The sequence below is a fragment of the Neovison vison genome, chromosome 7 (assembly GCF_020171115.1).
Source record: "Neovison vison isolate M4711 chromosome 7, ASM_NN_V1, whole genome shotgun sequence".
In the NCBI taxonomy this organism is placed as follows: Eukaryota; Metazoa; Chordata; class Mammalia; order Carnivora; family Mustelidae; genus Neogale; species Neogale vison.
Window position 1 is genome coordinate 13,967,371 of NC_058097.1, and position 21,071 is coordinate 13,988,441.

At 51.0% G+C, this 21,071-nt stretch overlaps 1 protein-coding gene across 1 annotated transcript; it reads left to right on the top strand.

The window, feature by feature from the left end:
* The first annotated feature begins 25 nt into the window (after positions 1 to 25).
* Positions 26 to 18,112, top strand: DHX38 (DEAH-box helicase 38). Its single transcript, XM_044255813.1, has 27 exons — positions 26 to 404; positions 2,452 to 2,791; positions 3,134 to 3,321; positions 4,034 to 4,135; positions 4,684 to 4,831; positions 4,989 to 5,107; positions 5,269 to 5,345; positions 5,744 to 5,899; positions 6,351 to 6,512; positions 6,702 to 6,809; positions 7,188 to 7,300; positions 8,806 to 8,943; positions 9,341 to 9,527; positions 9,663 to 9,848; positions 10,206 to 10,346; positions 10,526 to 10,636; positions 10,726 to 10,842; positions 11,027 to 11,134; positions 11,535 to 11,647; positions 12,319 to 12,527; positions 12,617 to 12,771; positions 13,201 to 13,356; positions 13,456 to 13,590; positions 13,787 to 13,912; positions 14,427 to 14,522; positions 16,099 to 16,220; positions 17,623 to 18,112. Exons 2-27 carry the CDS (start codon positions 2,469 to 2,471, stop codon positions 17,705 to 17,707), a joined length of 3,681 nt encoding a protein of 1,226 aa, XP_044111748.1. The 5' UTR covers positions 26 to 404; positions 2,452 to 2,468; the 3' UTR covers positions 17,708 to 18,112.
* The last annotated feature ends 2,959 nt before the right edge of the window (positions 18,113 to 21,071 follow it).

Here is a 21,071-nt window from a genome sequence, read left to right on the forward strand (position 1 = left end):
CCACTTTGCCCGGCTTCGGCCGGAAGCTGTAGAGTCACTTCCGCCCTTACTAAACATGACCGACCTCCTTCCCTCGCCCTCCTTCTCTTCTCGCCTCTCAGCCTAATTGTGATTGGTCGCAACGAGACTCGGCGGTGTCTCTGATCAAAGTCCCAGAGGAGGACACTCTAGCCTTGAGTGCTCGGTCGCTTTCTGTCTCACACTTGGAGGAAAGAACAGGCGTTTTCCGGGCTGCACTCGATGGTATCTTTGGATGGATAGAAGGGATCGCGCAAGGTATTATGGGACAATAATGGCCGCGTTCAAGATTGGTGTCTGGATCTGTAAGGCCTTCTGAGTGCGGGGTGGTGGTGCCGGCGCCCCAGAATCTGGGACAGAAAGTCCCGAGAGTCGAGCTTGGTGAGGTGAGTTTCCCTTCCTCCTTCCTGACTTGCCCTTCCCTAATCATGGCAGCTCCTGGCGGCGGATATCGGTCCTTCGCTCAGGTTCCTGCCCGGGTTTGCAAAGTCTCGTCCCTGTCACCCAACTTGCCTTTCTCACCTTAGGGATGCTGCGCCGGTCAGCCCTGGCCCCGTCCTTTCTCCTTGATCTGGTCAGATCCTGCTGCCTGGCGCGGCCTCATTGGAGGTGCAGGGATGCTGTCCAGGGGTCACCCTGCACCCTTCCTCAGGCTTCTGCATTAGCCCCCTCCCAGGCCGAGTCCGAGCACGATTAGGGATCCTGTGTCTTCCTTTTCTCAGTCATAGTGGTATCTTTATTAGGAGATCTCCTGGACTGGAGGGCGAGGATTTTTGTCTGTTCGTTCTCTCTTCTATTCCTGTTGCCCAGAACAGCAACTGGCTCACAGAAGGAAGTCAATGAAAAATTGTTGAATAAGTAAATCTAGTTTTTCGAAATTGATTTTTTGTATCCTGTGTGGCTTCTCTGTCATTAATCATTCACCAGAATCCAGCCCCTTAACTCCTTATTTGTTCTCAGCAGCTAATTAAGTCTTGTCAGAGGCCTTGTCCTAGACTGTTATGTACCTTTGCTGTCTCTAGAAATGTTTGGTTTCTCGTTCTCCATTACTCTGCTTAAATTCATTCATCCATTTATTCAGCAAACGTTTATTTTGCTAGGCACTGGGACAGCAACAGCAAGACAGATGAGGTTCCCTTTTTTCCCATTATAAAAGTATATTTTCTAGTTCAGACTACTGCTGAGCAAAACATGTATGTGTTTACCTTCCTATTTAGATATGCTCTCATGCATATAGATGTCACCAATATGCAGCTCTCCCTTTTCTCTTGTGCCTGATGGCATTTTTCAAAATGCAACTCTTCTGTGTATGTTCATGTTATGTGTTCAGTCTGTTTGGCTTTATTCTCTACAGAGCCGTGCGTGTTAATTATTGCTGGGCAAAACATTCTGGATTCTGGTGGTACCCTACACCTTGACAGTTACTTTGCTTCACTGACTTGTTGAAAGGGGAGCTACCCAAGCACGCAGGAATCAGTGTATGTTTATAAATGGATGGTGTGTCATGGAGGGTAAAGAGGAATTTGTTACAGGTTGAGTGCCAGAAAATCTTACAGTCACCTTAATACTTTTCATGAACACCATTTCATAACCCTGTGTTTCTCATCAATATTTTTGGAGAAGGTGGGTTGTTATTAAACAGATTTCAACTGCTGTGAGGTAATTGTTTTCTGTACAACACAACTGGTGCCAAAAAAGCCATTAGTGTATGGATCACATGGATGGCAGCCTTATACACCAATGTGCCTACTCTACTGTATCTGTAGTTTAAAGGGAGGGAGAGGTAGAACAACTCAGGTAGAAAATTTTGAGCCCCAGCTGGTATATAGGAGCACAGTAAGTAAAATAATATAATACATTTATGTAACGCTGTATGTTTACAGAGAGCTTTCATATACGCTCTAGTACTTAATTCTCACAGTAACTCCATGGATTAGATAAAGCAAAAAGTATTTTTGTTTTACAGATATAGAAATTATGCCTAACCAAATACTAAGTTATCTGCTTACAATCAAACAAGTAGAAAATGTAAAAATCTTGCATTCTAACTGAGGATTCTGACTTAAAATCTAGTGGTGTTTCCCCTATAGTCTCTTTCTGGATGCTATTATGTTCTGGCAAGTGTCGCTTAGTAAGGTCTGTTCTTGCCCGGATGATATCCCCTTGGATCCTGGTGTTTGGTGGGTGTGCGAGTGTGTGTGTGTGTGTGTGTGTGTGTGTGTTTCTGATGTGTGTTGGGGTGGGAGTCAGAGGATCTTTTGAGATTGTCAGTGACTTAATGGAAAGGTCTTGGCAAGAGGTAGCTAAACAAAGCCTGGTCTTGATGGAGAGGTTAATCCCCTGAATATACTTCTAACTTCAGTTACCCTGGGTTATAGCAGAGTTGAACCTTCTCTTACATCCAGTACAAAATGGGTTGTCTTCCTTCCACAGACATCCCAGAGCCTGTCATGGAGGATACCAGCGAGGATGCCTCGATTCATCGATTGGAAGGCACTGATATGGACTCTCAGGTTGGCGGTCTTATTTGCAAGACCAAAAGTGCAGCCAGTGAGCAGCATGTTTTCAAGGCTCCCGCCCCCCGCCCTTCATTGCTGGGACTGGACTTGTTAGCTTCCCTGAAACGAAGGGAGCGAGAGGAGAAGGATGATGGGGAGGACAAGAAGAAGTCCAGAATCTCTTCCTACAAGGACTGGGAGGAGAGCAAGGATGACCAGAGGGATGCTGAGGAGGAGGGCAGTGACCAAGCTGGCCGACACAGCCGGAAAGACAGGTAAAAGCTGTGGGTTGGGTTGACCCAAAGGGAACGAGAATGCAGGCCAGGAAATAGCATCTCATGTTTATGTCTGTTTTCTAATTGGATGTGTAGATCTTCATGATTTTATTATGATTCTGTAATATTGAAGGTACATAGGAATTGGTGTTTTCTTCAGATTTGTGGGGAACATTGAAAGGCGACTAAAGAGAGGATGGAGGTTAGAAGTGCTTTGGGTGGTTGCTATAGTAAGCCTGCAGGAAGATAAAGTGGAAAAGGACAGGTCAGCCAGCCAGAGGTCTGGGGGCAAGGTTTTTCTCCCATGGAAGGGCCTTTTACCGGTTACCCTCTCTGTTTCAGACATTATCGGTCTGCTCGGGTAGAGACTCCATCCCATCCTGGAGGTGTGAGTGAAGAGTTTTGGGAACGCAGTCGGCAGAGAGAGAGGGAGCGGCGGGAGCATGGTGTCTATGCCTCGTCCAAAGAAGAAAAGGATCGGAAGAGAGAGAGATCACGGGATCGAGACTGTGACCGCAAGAGAGACAGAGGTAACAGTCGGCATCATTCATATAGTTCTGAGCAGAGCCATCGATAGTCCAGTCGTGATTGGGATAGGTGATACTCTGGGCAGAGCAGCCCGGTTAAACATTTGAATTAACATGTCAGCCTTTTTCCTGTTGCAGGAGTTTTTCTAATGCCCAATAATTAGGGAGCCCTATTGGTTTTGATTGTGTCAGGGTTAGGAATAGCAGGCAGCTTAAGAACTGATACTTGCAACAAAGCTGCTTTGCTTGAGTGTGTGCTCCTCGTTTTATTATAGTTGGTGATACAGGTGGTAACAGGTAATATGTACAAAAAGCCAGAATTTACTACAGTGCTGGTGACAGAGAAAGGACAGTGCTGTGGAGCAAAGCTAGACATAAAATCCAGTGCTGGCTTTGCTTAGTGTTGTTTTAAGTTTTATAGCTTATACACTTGTAACTATTAAACAGCTATTCACTGTAGACTTGTAACTATTGTTTTTTGAATTCTTGCAGGAAAATAACTGTTACTGTGAGTTTGAAACTTTCTAGCCAGTAACTATTTTTTCCCCTTGAGAGAATGGGGATATGTGAGTTTCAGGAGCCCATGGATCGCATTAGAACAGTGCAGGTTGCACCTGTGAGTGAGTGGGAAGGCCTGTCCTTTCTCTAGGGTGAAGACGGGTGGAAATTAGGATGGGACACGTATATCCTAAGCTCTGTGTGTGACTCTTGGCAGATGAGCGGGATAGAAGCAGACACAGCAGCAGATCGGAGCGAGATGGAGGGTCAGAGCGCAGCAGAAGAAATGAACCGGAGAGCCCGAGACACCGACCTAAAGGTAGACTGAACCATCGCTTGTGACTTGTGAGGGGTCGAGTGTATAAAAGGCAGGGCGAGTGAATCCTGTCCTCAGTTGATTTTCTGTGGGCAGAGTCAGAATTGCTGATTTCACTATGAACCTCTAGGAATACTTGCTTCTGAGTCAGGCAGGATGTCTTGGACCTGGTGAGTCGGATCTGGTCCTTTAAGCTGATAGGCCAGTTGGCTGAATGGCCAGTTCGCCAAATGGCAGGAAAGAATAGGGAGCTGGAGAAGAGGATTTATTAAAAATAATCATTTATATCCACAAGGAGTATGTTTGCTGAGAGAAATTGGCTGTTCTTTCAAATAAACATACTTTTAAAAAAAGAAAAATGTTATAAACCCATGAAAACTGGACCATTAAAATCCAGGTATATTTAAAACTGTCCAAACCATCTTACCTGTCACAAATAGATCTAAAGTTTATGCATAGCAGAAGAGAGAAATTTGGGGAATTGACTTTTGGCTGACAGCTCTAGAGCCTGAGTTAGAGGTTTCCTGTGGTTGTGTTCTTTGTGGCCGCAGATGCAGCTACTCCTTCAAGGTCCGCCTGGGAGGAGGAGGACAGTGGCTATGGTTTCTCAAGGCGCTCGCAGTGGGAATCCCCATCTCCAACGCCTTCTTACCGGGATTCTGAGCGGAGCCATCGACAGTGCAGTCGCGATCGGGATAGGTGATGTTCTGGGCAGAGCAGCCCGGTTTCTCTGGGTGGGTGGCAAAGGGTGGACGTGAGGAGGGCAAAGGGGTCTGGGCTGGGAAAGCAGGTGGCCACTGGGGAACATGTCTCAGCCTAGTGACCGCTCAGTGCTGCTGCTTCTACTGCTGCCCAGGTCTGTGCGGAGCAGGTATTCAGACGACACACCTCTGCCAACCCCATCCTACAAATACAACGAGTGGGCCGATGACAGAAGACACCTGGGCTCCACGCCCCGTCTGTCCAGGGGCCGAGGTAAGGCAGGGAGGGAGGAGGAGGCAGGAAAGCAGGATGACTCGTCCCAGTGAGGTCGAGCACAGCTGGACTCAGGAGCAGTGTGGCTCTGCAGGGCTGCTGGCATCCGCTGGGGATAAACTGGGGTCACGGGGACTGACCTGCTATGTGTTCTCCTTCAGGAAGACGTGAGGATGGTGAAGAGGGAATTTCGTTCGACACAGAAGAGGAACGGCAGCAGTGGGAGGATGACCAGAGGGTAAAAACTTGACATCTTTGACGGACTGAACGAGGGCTCGTGGCCCTCCGTGGGGAGTGGGCCGTGAGTGAAGTCCCGTGGAACTGGACTTTGGTGAGGGAGCTGAGCCCTGTTCAGTCCTGAGGCCCTGGAATCGGTTCACGGAGGCACAGGCTCCTGCACCAGCTCCTTCACGGGACGCAGGGCCGACCCGAGTTTTTCGTTGAGTGCTGGTGCCACCGTGTGGTAAATGTAGGAAGTGCCGTCACGAGTCCGCGCCCGGAGTTCTCCTCCAGGTGGCTCATCTCCTAGTAGGGCGGCCCTTGCCTGGCCCCGTCATCCCCCCAGTGACTTTTTCCCAGACATCTCTTCTCTGGCCTTGTCATTCACGTACACTCCATCTGTCCCTTGTGTTGCAGCAAGCGGACCGGGATTGGTACATGATGGATGAGGGCTACGACGAGTTCCACAACCCCCTGGCCTACTCCTCCGAGGATTACGTGAGAAGGCGGGAGCAGCACCTGCATAAACAGAAGCAGAAGCGCATTTCGGCTCAGCGGAGGCAGATCAACGAGGTGGGCAGCCCGCGGGAGGCGGTAGTCACTGATGTACCCGGTGTCACTGTACCTCTGGAGGCAGAGGAGGGGTGGGCTTCAGATAGCTTCCAGCTGCTAACTTCCTTCTTCTGCAGTCCTTCCTCGAGGGCTGCCATGGATGGGAACTGATAGGGTGGCTTCTGGCTCTGTGTTCTTGGTGTCTCCGACTGGGGCTGGGGACCCTCGCCATGCGTCTGTCTGAATAGAGGTTCTGACTTAGATATAAAGGGCTGCTGCATAGAAAAAATACTGCTGGTGATTTGGGAACAGCAACTCTGTTTTCTTAGGAGCTGCAGAGTACAGAGGCCCGGGACATCTCCATGGCATCCCCTGGCCCTTCTGTCAGGACTTGACGAGTGGACTTGCCGGTGACCTTTCAGGATGCCTTTTTGTTGCAGTCTGAGTGTGGCCCCCTGTTGTGTTGTCACAGGATAACGAGCGCTGGGAGACCAACCGCATGCTCACCAGCGGGGTGGTCCATCGGCTGGAGGTGGACGAGGACTTTGAGGAGGACAGTGCGGCCAAAGTGCATTTGATGGTGCACAACCTGGTTCCTCCCTTTCTTGATGGGCGCATCGTCTTCACCAAGCAGGTGAGGCTCCCGGGGCCTGAGAGAAGCCAGCTCAGGTAGAACTGAAGTGAAAAAAGGAGAGAGGAGAAAAAAGGCCCCTTGCCAGATGGGGTAGCAGTCTGTTCCATTTCCTGGGGCTGCTATGCAGTGGACCTTCCTGTTGAGTTAACCTTGAGTGGGGAATTTCTCTTTTTCCTCAACCTTTTGCAGCCAGAGCCCGTGATTCCAGTCAAGGATGCCACTTCTGACTTGGCCATTATTGCTCGAAAAGGCAGTCAAACAGTGCGGAAGCACAGGGAACAGAAGGAACGGAAAAAGGTTGGTTTCTTGTCATTGGGGGTTGGGCTGTCTCTTGTGAGAGTGGGTTTTTTTGTTTTTTTGTTTTCTTTTGGTCTTTTTTCTTTTTAGAAAAATCGTATTAGATCTCCCAGGTAGGGTTCTTGTTGGAAGTTCGATGACCCTCCCAGAGCAAGAGCAAGCTGTTGGAGGAGGGCACTGTGTTCTTCCGCCACGGCCTTAGTGAAGACAACCGCAGGGCCTGATGCTCGGGGAGCTTGACGTTGAAATGGGGAAGCAGGCTCAGTACCACTGCCGCCTTGTGGGGACTCACCGCCTGCTGGGTGCAGCGTCTTGTCAAGTGGGATTAATTTTCCATTGATCGAAATCGTGTTACATGATGTTTGGTATTGTTTTCAGGCTCAACACAAACACTGGGAGCTGGCTGGAACCAAGCTAGGAGACATCATGGGTGTCAAAAAAGAGGAAGAGCCAGATAAAGGTCTGACGGAAGACGGTAAAGTGGACTATAGGTAGGCGTCCTGGACAGCAGTGGGCTGTCTCCAACGAGGACACTTGCTGGATAGAATTGTGGATAGAATGGATAGAGTTGTGTTTTGTGAATAGGAAAATCATGTCACTTCGGGTCTTCTGGTCCCTTCTGGTCCCTTCCTCCTGGTCTTTCTCTTCTACCATCTGCGGGTTTTCCTAGATAGTCTTCCTCTGGCCTCTGCTGCCACTGCTGTAGGCGCCACCCCCGCCTGCCGGCCTTGGACACCTCACATGGGTCTCATGCCAGTCCCATGGGGTAGGTGCTGTCCTTCCCATGTCCTGCGTGCACCAGATGACATCCAGGGAGGTTAACTGGTTTGAGGTCACCTGGCTGATAAACGGTGGTTTGATGATGATCCCTGGACAGCGGGACTTGGAGCCCAGTATCTTAGTTACTCTGCTTCAGTGTCTTTCAGATGTTCAGTATGGGACGGTGGGCTTTGCCCCCTTAGATCTTAGTTTAATGGAAGGAGGAATTACTTTTAATAGTGGTTTGAACACTGAAAGGATTGTCTTGTCAGAGAGAGACATCCCCGTTCATAGAGGTTTTTAAACAGATGGTAAAGAGCTGCTTATTGGGGTTCCCACCTTGGGTAGGTGACTGGACTCAAATGTCCCTGGTGAGTCTCGTTCTCTGAACATTCTAAGGTCTTGCCGAAGCGGCATCTGAGTGAATAGTCCTCTGTACCCCTGTGAGAAATGACCCAAGTGAGAAGTCGGTACGACCGATCAGCCCTTGTTAGCCTGTAGTTGATGTAGTCCCATAGGCGTTGACTGTTAGCTGACCAGGAGTGATGGTCAAGTTAGGAATACCCATGGGTGGGCCTGCCAGGGGTCCAGTCTCTCGGGGGAGGGCGAGTGGCAGAGGCACGGACTCGGCAACACTGAACCGCTCTCTCTTTGCCGTGGAGTCTGGGGAGACTCACGTAGTACTTTTGAGTCTAGGCCTGTGTGCATGTGTCAGATACTTGCGTGCTTTCAATGAAAGCTGTTGGTCAGGACGCAGTGGGTGTGTTTGTTCTCGCAATTCTTTGAAAATGAAGCTGCTCAGACTGTGCTGTCCTTCCCAGAGGAGAGAGAAGAGGTCTGAGGCGGGTCCGGACACTGTGGCCTCACCTCCTCCTTTCAGCCCTTCGCACATCGTGCCAAAACCGCTGCTGGTGTTCTGTACGAGATCCCGAGCTGGAGGGCAAGCTCTTTAGGGCTGAGATTTGGCCCGTTTGCTAATCTGAGCTCCTGCATATCCTGCTGAGCCCTGTACTTGAGGGTGTCGTGTATGTTGTGGCTTCTCAGGCAGCAGTGCCAGTCCCTGAGGCAGAGGACAGGAGCAGCGTTTCAGGTTGCCTGGCTGCGCGGGGCTCTCAGAGCCTTCTTGTGTCTCGCTGGGGTAGTTCTCGTTCTGGGTGCTGGAAGAAGGGCAGGAGCCCGCTCAGGAAGAATAGCGTGGGAGATCGTGCAGGGTGATGGGGCTCCTTTGTGTTCTCAGGACAGAGCAGAAGTTTGCAGATCACATGAAGAAAAAGAGCGAAGCCAGCAGCGAGTTTGCCAAGAAGAAGTCCATTCTGGAGCAGCGACAGTATCTGCCCATCTTCGCTGTGCAGCAGGAACTTCTGACTATCATCAGGTGATTCCTTCCCGGGCCTGGGACAGCCACTGTTGAGTCGGGTTCCCCTTTGTCCCTTGAATTTACTCAGTAGCTCCTCTGCTTTGGGGCGTTGCATCTGATGGAGAACACGAAGAATTTTTTCTTACCTGGTACGGGTGCTCTTGGCTTTTTTGGCCAAAGCAGGAAAGACAGCGTTGCTTTGTTACAGTTCACTTGTTTAACCCCCACAGTCTTCTAGACATTTTAGGAGGTGTCTCGGTTCTGGGCCATTATCCCAGGGAAATCCACCTTTCCAAGCGGGTGTGCTCCTTGGATAGTGATGTGGGCATACGAAGTGGCCCCATCTTCTCAGAGGCTCCCTGGTGGCCTTCCACTCACTCAGCACGCCTTGCCCTTCATCTTCTCTTCGTTGTAGAGATAATAGCATCGTGATCGTGGTTGGAGAGACGGGGAGTGGTAAGACCACTCAGCTGACGCAGTACTTGCATGAAGATGGTTACACGGACTACGGGATGATCGGGTGTACCCAGCCTCGCCGTGTGGCTGCCATGTCTGTGGCCAAGAGAGTCAGTGAAGAAATGGGGGGCAACCTTGGTGAGGAGGTGAGTGGGCGTGAGGGCTGAGCCGTGTGGCTCCCATCTGGCTGAGCTGATCTGCTAAGGCCTGGACCCAGCACAGGGTGTGCCAGCCGTGACCTGGGGCCCAGGGCTTCTGAGCCCTTTCTCTCTGACCTTCAGGTGGGTTATGCGATCCGCTTCGAAGACTGCACGTCAGAAAACACCTTGATCAAATACATGACAGACGGGATCCTGCTGCGGGAGTCGCTCCGGGAAGCGGACCTGGATCACTATAGTGCCATCATCATGGACGAGGCCCACGAGCGCTCCCTCAACACTGATGTGCTCTTTGGGCTGCTTCGGGAGGTGAGGGCTTTGGGGTACACTCCGTCTGTGCCCTTGAGGCTTTGAGCAGCGCGCTGTTGGTGCTGGAGGTGGGCCTGGGCTCTCGCCTGGGAGGCTGAGGGGGTCTCTGACAGGCCAGAGTGTCCCCCGAGGCCTCCAGGTTGCCCGGCTCAGACCTGGTGTTGTAGTTCCCTCTGTTCTTGCTCAGCTGAGTACTCATGGTTCTCTTGGCTCTGGCTTCCTGGCTTCAGGCTTCAGGATTCTGAAGAGTCTAATGTGCCAGTCCGTTAGCTTCGGCCTCTGTTTCATTTGGGGGTAATGTTGGGTGCCGAGGGTTTTGAATCTCTGGGGAAGCCTCACACTGACCTTTTCTCTTAGGTGGTGGCTCGGCGCTCAGACCTGAAGCTCATCGTCACGTCAGCCACTATGGATGCAGAGAAATTTGCTGCCTTTTTTGGGAATGTTCCCATCTTCCACATCCCTGGCCGTACTTTCCCTGTTGACATTCTCTTTAGCAAGGTACTGAGGTTTCCTTTTTGAGTCAGTCCTGATCTCTGATGAGAACCCAGCCCCGTCTGTAGCCCTGAACATACCCCACTCTCTAGCCCCACGCCAGTGACTGGCCACCAGTTCCCAGAGGGGTGCCAGCCTGCATTTCCCTTGATAACTGCCCTCTGTGTCCCTGGCTGGTGTTGCAGACCCCGCAGGAGGACTATGTGGAGGCCGCAGTGAAGCAGTCCTTACAGGTGCACCTGTCAGGGGCCCCTGGAGACATCCTTATCTTCATGCCTGGCCAAGAGGACATTGAGGTGTGTGCCTTGGTCATGACTCTGATGAATGGGTAGTGTCCTGCCTGTGAGGGGCTCTGGTGTCTCATGGCTCCTCTCTCTGCCGTCAGGTGACCTCGGACCAGATTGTGGAACATCTGGAGGAACTGGAAAATGCACCTGCCTTGGCTGTGCTGCCCATCTACTCTCAGCTACCGTCTGACCTCCAGGCTAAAATCTTCCAGAAGGTGCAGTAGCAAGAAAGTCTGTCCTGGGTCCTCACCTTTGGGTCTCCCTGGATTCTACCCCAGGAAGGCCGAGAGAGAGAGGGTGTTACTTTTCTGGCAGGGGTGGGGGTGTTCTTTCCCCTGTAGAGTCTTTCCTACCTGTGGGCCTACAGCCTGCTCTTCTGTACATCCTGCCCGGCTCTAGGCTCCAGATGGAGTTCGGAAGTGTATCGTTGCCACCAACATTGCTGAGACGTCTCTGACTGTTGATGGCATCATGTTTGTTATTGACTCTGGTTATTGCAAATTAAAGGTAAGGAAAGACACGGTCCCTGGGGCCCTGGAACGTCACAGTAACTCAGTTGGGGGAGGGCAGGCCCTGGGTCCTCAGCCCATAGAGGCAGGATACACTCAGAAGTGCTGGTACTATTTCAGAGGCTAAATTTTGAGTGCTGATTTTGCCATGCACGTGACCGATTTAATCCTAGTGATAACACCACGAAGTAGATGATTTAGTAACTCAGTAGAGATTACAGAGCTGATATTTGTGGGGGAGATTTCTTAAGTTTCCTGACTTCAAAAGGCTGGCCGCTGGCTTGCTAGAACACCATGCTCTATGATATGTAGCAGCCTGGGCTGTCTGTGTTTCAGAGCTGCCTCTCCTTTGCCCTTGCTCTCTCCTTTATCAGCCCTTTACTGTCTCCTCTCCCAAGGTCTTCAACCCCAGGATTGGCATGGATGCTCTACAGATCTACCCCATCAGCCAGGCCAATGCCAACCAGAGGTCGGGGCGCGCTGGCCGGACGGGCCCAGGTCAGTGTTTCAGGTAGGAGCCCTGTGCTAGCCTGCTTTCTGGGGCAGTACTGGGATTGCGGAGTGTGGAGCTGGGGCAGTGGGTGCTGGGCTGTGATCCCGCACAGGGATGCCGGCCCCAGGGTCCCTGAGGCTGGGCACTGGTGGCAGGACTGCCACCTGTTGGTCTTCTCATCGTCCCCTGCCGAGCGGCAGCAGCAGCCTTCCCAGGCTCCTGTGAGGGGTGAGCGGCTTTGGGTTTCAGGCAGCCCGGAGTGGCAGTGGAGCCCAGGGCACTTCCCTTCAAGGGTAGATATGAACAGATTTATGGGGTTCTGCAGTTTTCGTTTTCATTGCTTCTAATTTTTAGAAATACTCACTATAGAAATCAGAAAGTACAGAAAACTGTAAAGAAAACAAAAGCAAGCCATGATTCTAGTCCCAGGCTCATTGGTTCCAGACATAAAACACACATGTAGGAGATTCCAGCAGAAGCGTGAACTGGCGGGACTGAATTTTGAACGGGTGGAAATGCGGGATGAAAGGGGAAGTTGGCCTCCATCCCCGTGGCTTTCAGCTCTTCCAGCCTTTCCGGGGCGCGGGCACTGGGGAGAGTTGAGCAGCATGGCTCATCCCCCGGGGGGATGCCCGTGCAGGCGTTGGGCCCGTTGGAGACTCAGCAGGGCCTGGTGTTCTCCCCGGCAGGCTCTACACCCAGAGCGCCTACAAGAACGAGCTCCTGACCACCACGGTGCCCGAGATCCAGAGGACCAACCTGGCCAACGTGGTGCTGCTGCTCAAGTCCCTCGGCGTGCAGGACCTGCTGCAGTTCCACTTCATGGACCCGCCGCCCGAGGACAACATGCTCAACTCCATGTATCAGCTCTGGATCCTCGGGGCCCTGGACAACACTGGTGCGTGGGCCCCGGCGGCTGGGGGAGAGATGGGGTTCTCTCTCAACCTCACTGCGTCTCCTCAATGTCTGGATTTGCCCCTCTCCCAGGTGGTCTGACCTCGACAGGTCGGCTGATGGTGGAGTTCCCCCTGGACCCGGCGCTGTCCAAGATGCTGATTGTGTCCTGTGACATGGGCTGCAGCTCGGAGATCCTGCTCATCGTGTCCATGCTCTCCGTGCCGGCCATCTTCTACCGGCCCAAGGTGGGGACGTGGTGTCCCGTGCTTCTACCCCAGTGGCCGCAGCGCAAGTCATGGGGCTTGAGGAAGGACTAGAGGGAACTGGTTTCCTCTGTTATTATTAACATGGGATGGAGGGACAGGAGTCAGAACTTTCAAAGAATAATCTTGCTGTTTTCTGGTAAGCAGTTTGGGGTGAGGGAGAGCCTGGGCTACACGAGGGGTTCTCAGAGAGTGATTTGGGAATTGGCAAGAGCGTTTTTTATCTTCCAGTGTAGTTGTGTCTCAGCCCTCGTGTTTTAGAGTAAATATTTTGTTATAAGCTACGTTATTTTCCGTGTTGTCGGGGTCACATATCAACGTGTTTGAAGTTGTGTGTGCCGGCAGGTGCAGGGTCTTCTCAGAGGGCCTGGACTGCCTGTGCTCAGAGTAACGGTCCTTTTTCCTTTCTAGGGCCGAGAGGAGGAGAGCGATCAGATCCGGGAGAAGTTTGCTGTCCCCGAGAGTGATCATTTGACCTACCTGAATGTCTACCTGCAGTGGAAGAATAATAATTACTCCACCATCTGGTGTAACGATCATTTTATCCATGCCAAGGCCATGCGGAAGGTAGGGGCAGTAGCCCAGATGAGCGGGATGTTGGGGTGAGGGGTGGTAGGGAGCAAGAGGGGAGGGCTCGCTCCTTCTCTGCTCTGTGTCCTGCTCTAGGTCCGGGAGGTACGGGCTCAGCTCAAGGACATCATGGTGCAGCAGCGGATGAGCCTGGCCTCGTGTGGCACTGACTGGGACATTGTCAGGAAGTGTATCTGTGCAGCCTATTTCCACCAGGCGGCTAAGCTCAAGGTGAGCTGGGGAAGCCTGGTTGTGGCCCCTTTCTGGCCTGGTAATTGTTCCAGAGCAAAGTTTTTTCTCATTGTCCAGTCCTACAGATCTGGGCTTTCCCCACCAAGGCCCTGTGTCAAGACAAGGGATGCAGTGGCTGCCCACATGAGGTGTGATTTCTTGCTGTGGTTGGTCACCTGTTATGTCTCTTCCCTAGGGAATTGGGGAGTATGTGAATATCCGGACGGGGATGCCCTGCCACCTGCACCCCACCAGCTCTCTCTTTGGAATGGGCTATACCCCAGACTATATAGTGTATCACGAGCTGGTCATGACCACCAAGGTGAGTCTTTTCTGACACAGCTTGTGTGACATAGGCTCACCTGGCTGGGCCAGGCCTCTGTAACCCTTCCTTGCCTTCCGGTATGTGCTTTGAGCTTGGGAGACTTGAGGCCACATGTGCTGCTTTGAGGGGAGTTGAGAGACTGGTTTTCAGTTGGGTTTCGGGGAGGCTTATGTAGAATTAATCTTTAGATGACAGTGGCCTCAGCTGCACCAGTGGCGTGTTTCCTGCTTCCTGCCTGGGTTAAGCAACCCCTCTTGGTGTCATGGGAAGGGCTTTCTGAGGGTCTAGGCCTTTTCTCTTGGATACTGGGGGGCATGTTTTCAAGCATGGAGACATTTCCATGGGAGAAAGGATTAAAATTCCGGTGTCTAGGGCTTATGCCTTTTTCAGCCTCAGAGAGCTGGGGATAGTCCCTTCCTACATAGGCCCTCATTGTGGAACTTCTGTGGAAAGCACAGCCCAAAGCGTTGGCCCTTCTGTGACGACCACTCTGTGATCCTTCCGCCTGCAGGAGTACATGCAGTGTGTGACTGCCGTGGATGGAGAGTGGCTGGCGGAGCTGGGCCCCATGTTCTACAGCGTGAAACAGGCGGGAAAGTCTCGGCAGGTAAGGGCCCTGCAGGTTCCATGGAGGTTTTGTTTGCCTCCATGGGTGGGACCCATTTTTTGCTTAGGCTGGTATGAAGACCTGTCATGATCTGACTCCTTCCTTCCTTACGTCTCTCGCAAACACATAAGCTGGGATCAAGCCAGATTGGTCTGTTAGATTTGCCCCATCTGCTCCAGTTGCTTGCTTGGCTGAGCTTTTTTTTCTTTTTTCTTTTTTTCCTTTTTATGATTTTATTTACTTATTCTGAGGGAGTAGGGACAGGGAGAGAATCTCAGGCGGACTCCGCCTTGAGCTCAGAGCCCAATGCTGGATTCAGTTCCATGACACTGAGACCATGACCTGAGCTGAAATCAAGAATTTGATGCTTAACCAACTGGGCCAGCCAGGCCTTTAAAAAATAACCAAAAACCTTATTATTAGAAAGTCCAGATATTCATAAAAGCATAAAGAACTGTATAGGGAGCCATCATGAATTCATCACCTGCTTGCCATAATGATGGACATTGGTCAGTCTTGTTTGGCTTATTCCTACCCTCTCTGCACACGCATTTTTTTTTCCTGGAGAAATTTTAAAGTGCATTTCAGACATATTATGTCACCAGCATAAACTTGAGTAAGCATCTTGTTTAAAACTTAGTTTTTAAAATGTAGCTTTTGTGCCATTATCGTTTAACAGAATTAATCCTTAATGTTATTTAAGTTTCCAGCTTCTATTCATATTTCTCCTTTTATCCCAAAGATAACTTTTTATGATTGATCTGCTTGAATTAGGATCTGAACATGACAATTAGTTGTTACATGTGTTAAGTCTTTCATTCTAGAGCATGCTCTGCCCCCATTCTTTATAGTGGCATTGATTTATTGGAGAAACCAGGTCACTTATAGAGTGTCCCATGTTCTGTATCTGGTTAGTTGCTTTTTCATGATGGTGTTTAACTTGTGCCTCTATTCCATGTTAATTTTATAAACCAGAAGTTAATCTCAAGGCCTGTAGGATAGATCTTGTCAGGAAGCACGTCAGGTCTGGTGGTCCGACTTTTGAGGATGCTAAGCTTGATCAGTGGTTCTCCCCGATCCCGCCAGCAGAAGTTCTCTAGCTGCTGCTCCGTCTCCCCGTGGTCTTACTGTCCATGGATAGCGACTGCCTAGAGCTAGGATTCAGGGCTACAGAAGGTGGCAGGGCTCCTGCTTCTCCTCTTGTCAGTACTGTCTGCGTTGGGCTGGTGCACATCTTCCTTGTGCGTATTTTTCCCAGTCAGGGGGTCATGTCTCCCTAGTTTCCTGTACCTCCTGGCATCTTCTGTGCACTTGCTAAGTGTGTAAAAGTACTTACTGAATTGAGTGGAGTGCTGAGGCATGACAGGGTTCGGACTGAATTGTGCAGCGTCTGGCTTGACTCAGTGAGGAGAATAGGCTTCAGCCTCAAAAGACAAGGCAGCCTTAGTGTTGGGGCACAGAGCCATATGGCCCCAGCTCTGGAAGCTGACCCAGAGGACACAGCACCTGGCTTGTGGCAGAGTGTGGATGAGGCCTCTTCACCTGCCGGTCCCCGGTCCATCTCTCACTTTTCTAGGAGAACCGCCGACGGGCCAAAGAGGAGGCCTCTGCCATGGAGGAGGAGATGGCCCTGGCTGAGGAGCAGCTGCGAGCCCGGCGGCAAGAGCAGGAGAAGCGCAGCCCCCTGGGCAGCGTCCGGTGAGCTTCGGCCTCGGAACCCTGGCTGGGATGGAGCCTGTCTGTGGGAGGCTCTGGGGACCAGCCTGAGAGACCGAGCAGGTCCCGACGCAGGGTTGCGATCTAAGACAAGTTGCGTGGAGGGCTGAATGGTGACAGAAGTTGACTGGTCCCGCTGGAGGCATGGGAGGAGTTCAGACACACTGTCTCCGGTGGTGATGTGTCTGCAACTCCTGGGCCCTGTCATGTTGTTCTATGGCCTGTGGTTGGCTGGAGAAGTTCCAGCTTCACTGACAAGCGAGGACTTGGAAATCACGGTGGGGATGGGAGGGGAGCCTGGGGGCCTTGGAGCCTTGGTTTCTGTGTCTCTGCTGGCCCGGAGTAGCTCAGACTTCACAGGTGAAGGGCACAGTTCTCCGCAAGACTGCCTTCACTTCAGACCCCAGCTGTAAGTTGAGGGGTTGCCAAAGGTCACTCTTACCTCTGACCAATTTGCTACAAATTTGGGGGTCCCCGAGGACTCCCCCACGTTCGATAATTTCTAAAATAACTCAGAATTCAGGAAGGTACTGTGTTTATGATTACAGTTTTATTATAGCCAAAGGATACAAATCAGAACCAGCCCGATGGAGGGACGCAGAGAATGAGGTCTGTGACGGTCCCGCATGTGAAGCTTCCATTGTCCTCAGGGCCCCACAACCCTCCTGGCATGCTGCGGTGTGATAGTATGCACAGAAGCGCTGCTGGCCAGGGAAGCTGCCATGTCCAGAGCTTCAGTGTCCAGCGTTTTATTGGGGTTTCATTCATGGGCGTGAATGGTTGAGTAAACATCCATGTGGTTGACTCACTGCCCAGCCGCCTCCTTTCCACAGAGGCTGGGCTGATACCACAAGGTCACATTACAGCCCTGAATCATCCTGAATCATCTCGTTAGGAGAAATTATTAGATGTGGTCTGAGGGCCCACCGGGAGTAACAGAGACATTCAGTCCCACGGGTTTAGAGATGACCTCCCAGGACCCGGGGACAGATGCATGGGTGGTTCAATGGTAGAATTCTCGCTTGCCAGCACCTGGGGACAAAGGCCAGTTAGATTCTTTATTAGACCGATGGAGTGGCAGCCTGGTGAGGACTGGAAGGCTGCTTCCACAGCTCGCCTAGGAGGTATGAAAGGAATTATTAAAAGAGCTACCTCCCAACAGTCCTTGGTGCATATCAGAATGAGGTGATACTTTGTTCTGTTCCCCATTACACATGAGAAAGGCAGCGGGGGTGGAAATGTGCTGGAGGAGAAGACCTTTCAGTCCCAAAGCCTGCTTACACACCACTTAGAAACAGCAAGGCCTTGGGCTCCTCGTCCTCCTGGGCATCCTGGTTGGAGTGAGCAGCAGCGTGATTCCTCGTCCCTCCTCCTGTGTCTCCAGGTCTACAAAGATCTACACTCCAGGCCGGAAGGAGCAAGGCGAACCCATGACCCCTCGCCGCACACCAGCCCGCTTTGGGCTCTGAGCTGAGGCTTTGTCTGCAGAGGATGCAGCCGTGTTTGGAGTCCTGAGCCCCACGGCTAGAGCACCTGGGGCCCGCCAGCAAACCCCTTCACCTGCGCGCTTTCATCTGTGTATGTCATGGCCCCTGGGGGAGGCTGTGGCAGGGGCCAGCTCTGCCACGGGGAGGAGGAGGTCCTCAGTGCAGGAGTTCCTCAGTGCGGAGCAGCAGAGAGCCGCCAGGGCCGTGAGAGGGGGCCGGACTCATCGTATCCAAATAAACCATTCCCGGGATGCTTGGTGTATAAATGACGTGGCCGTGACTATGGTTTTTTAAATTCTGTGTAAAGCAGCAAAATGGAGCTAGAGGGAATTGTAATTTGGTTATAATTCAGGATTTGGAAATAAATTTATTGTTTGTAAAATGTTATTGCATTTCAGACTGTTCCTTTTTCCCTCACTGCCCTAAATCACATAATAGGTAAGAAGATGGGCAGGACTCCGACTTGACTTTCCTTGGGTGGATCCTTCTAAAACCTCAGCTCGCCTTATGTCTGTTCTCTGGGTAGTGCCTCTTTGAGGCGGTTGGCAGATGGGACTTGGCTACAGGGAAGCGTAATGGCCTGGGGCCCTGGACAGGTTGAACTCTGGGGGTGCCTTGCTCTTCCTGAGGCTGGTGGGCAAGGCAAGGCTGGCCAGGGGCCAGGCGGGAAGTTGATGAGCAGCCGTGTGCCCTCTGCCCTTCCCCAGGGTTGGGTTCGAGGCTCTACTCCTCAGAATGGCAGAAGTTCCTGCTCTGCATGTGGAAGGGTGATGTATTGGCAAAAATAGACATTGCTGATTTTTACATAAAAGATGATCCTTGCTGGATCATCTAGTCCTTTCTCTTATGAAGCAGCCTTGATCTGCTGAGGTGGCTTTTTGGGTATTTGGCCTTTCGTATGACGCACGGCCCTTATTTTCTGATCGCCTGGGTGGGGCTTCTTCCAGGCATGCTGGTTACAAGGTTCTGTGCTGGGGCTGAAGAGCTGCCAAATGATGGGCTTGGCCTGGGCTCAGAAGCACCTTGAACGCAGCCAGCACCAGCCACTACCTCTAATTCCATTCTTTTTACCTCTAGCTGCTTTTATTGGGAATTCAGGTAGAAACTGACTTTTCATGGCTCTGGACTGAAGAGAGGGCTTCTGGCTGCTCCTCTGGGAAGGCTTCTAATCTTGGCATCGGGAGGGCTAGCAGAATGTGTCTACCTGCTCTGTAGAAAGAAGCAAGCTGAGTATGTGATCTCATTACAGACTTGGGCTAGGGATGCAACAGAACAGGGCAAAAACTGCCGTTCCAGTGAATATGGCTTTGTTAGTAAAAGGCTGTGACCTTGGCCACGAGCTTACCTTCACGTTCCCCAGGTCACAAAAATGAAGCCAGAGGTTATGGAAACCATGGGTCAACCCAGGCTTCTCATTTAAAAACAAGGAATACATACATGTGCCACAGGCTGTTTGGGGAGGGTCCCTGCCCAGCACTTCCTGAATCTTCTTTGGCGTTGGGACTTCTGCACAAGAGTTTCTCTGGACTTCTGTCTCTAATGTTTTCTTTAATTTATGGACCTTTTCCATTCAGATCCACCTTAAAATTCCTTCCAGCTTTATACTCTGATTCTTACCACTCTTCCTCAGATAATAACCAATTTTTGCCCCCAGAGATAAAAAAGCATGTCTGTGACAACGGCCCTGAAGTGGGCTCTGGAGACTGGCCTTCAGGCTTCCTGGTGTGAGGGAACAGTGAGGCCGCTGGACTGGACCCCTTTGTGGGGGCCTCCTCTTGCTCTCAGTCACGTGCATCTCTCCGTAAATGCCTAGGTGATGGTAATGGCGCTTTAGACACATTAAAGATGTCAGCATTTGAGGGTCTCAGGCTGAGATGGGGGCTCATTCTAGGGACCCCAGAGCTTGCCTGCCAGGTCCTATCTATGGCAGGAAGCCTCCTCCTCAGCGGGGCTGTGTAGAGAAGCCTCAGAAGCCAAGTGCTTATGGGGCACCATGGTGGCTGCAGAGAGCTCCTCCTTCCCTTTAGGCAGGTTGCAGTGTCTGACGTCTGCTCTGGGTTTCTTCAGCTTGGGGGAGGAAGTTATACTCCGGTGGGCAGAAGAGGATCTGCTACAAAGGATTCTATGCGTCCCAGGTATCGGAATCTGAGTGACATCTTCCCACTGGGTGGCTAAAGCACACACTTTACTGACAACCCCCTTGGCTAAAGTTAGTCCCTTCTTTCCTTCCTTGGGTTACTTCTTAGAGCAGTTGTAGGTGCAGAGCAGAATTGAGCAGGAAGTACTGAGACGTCCCATTTGCCCCCTACCCCCAACGCGCCACAAGCACAGCCTCCCCACTAACGTCCTCCTCTACCTGACCGGTTCATTTGTCGCACTCGATGAAGCTACATTGACACATTATCCTACAAACCCCAGACTTTACGTGAGGGTTCACTCCTGATGTTACATACTCCATGGGTTTGGGAAATGTATAATGACATGAAACCAGTGCTACTGTATCATAGAGACCATTTCTATTATTAGCTATTCAAATTACTTTTTAGAAAGCCCTTTGGTTATTTTATTTTATTTTTTTTTAAAGAATTAGGGTTAGCTTTTCTGGCCTTTGCCTTATCTTTAGAGAAACTACATTTCCCTAAGTTCAACCCTTCTTCCCCATCAGATCTCCCTCGCTGGGCTTGCAAGGCCAGATGGCTAGGTGACATGTTCATGTTTTTCCAACTCTGCCGCTCCTTTGCTCCCCATAGCTCACTACCTGCCCTGCTCTGGTGGAATGACCCCACAAGAAGGGAAAGATAACTTTGAAATAATATACCACATTCAAAGTATCCAGCTACTACTGTCCAACCAGTAAATATGATACATTTTCATAAATAGAGGGACAAAATGCTTTTTTTTTTTTCAGTAGACTGTATTGGGGATTTTAATGACGTTGAAATTTTGTTTGAATAAATGGGCCACAGGCCAGAAGCAGGAAATCATTTCATTACTACCAGGTTCTTCACTTTTTGTTTCTTCTGGAAAATATATCCTTACTCTAAACCTGATGGGGGTACACAGTCAAAAATAAGCACAAGCAATCAGACATCATCTGTCACAGTGGAGACTACCAGAGATGCCCAACATTCATGCCCCAACGCTGCACTTTCCTTATTTGCCCTTGTCAAGTACTGGCAGGGACATGCTATGTAACATGTCTTGGCTTTTGTCTGGCTGGGGAGGGAGGCAAGAATATTTAAGAATCTTTACCAGCTAGTGGGTTTCTTCACTTCCCCTGCGCTCCCCACCCCACGGACACAAACACTTCCATTTCTTTCTCTTACTTTACCTTAGTAGCTAATTT

Coding starts and splice junctions, on each gene's coding strand:
- DHX38 (XM_044255813.1), top strand. CDS start 2,469: ATGGAGGATACCAGCGAGGATGCCTCGATTCATCGATTGGAAGGCACT. Junction 5,900..6,350: donor AGCGGAGGCAGATCAACGAG/GTGGGCAGCCCG, acceptor GTGTTGTCACAG/GATAACGAGCGCTGGGAGAC. Junction 9,528..9,662: donor GGGGCAACCTTGGTGAGGAG/GTGAGTGGGCGT, acceptor TCTGACCTTCAG/GTGGGTTATGCGATCCGCTT.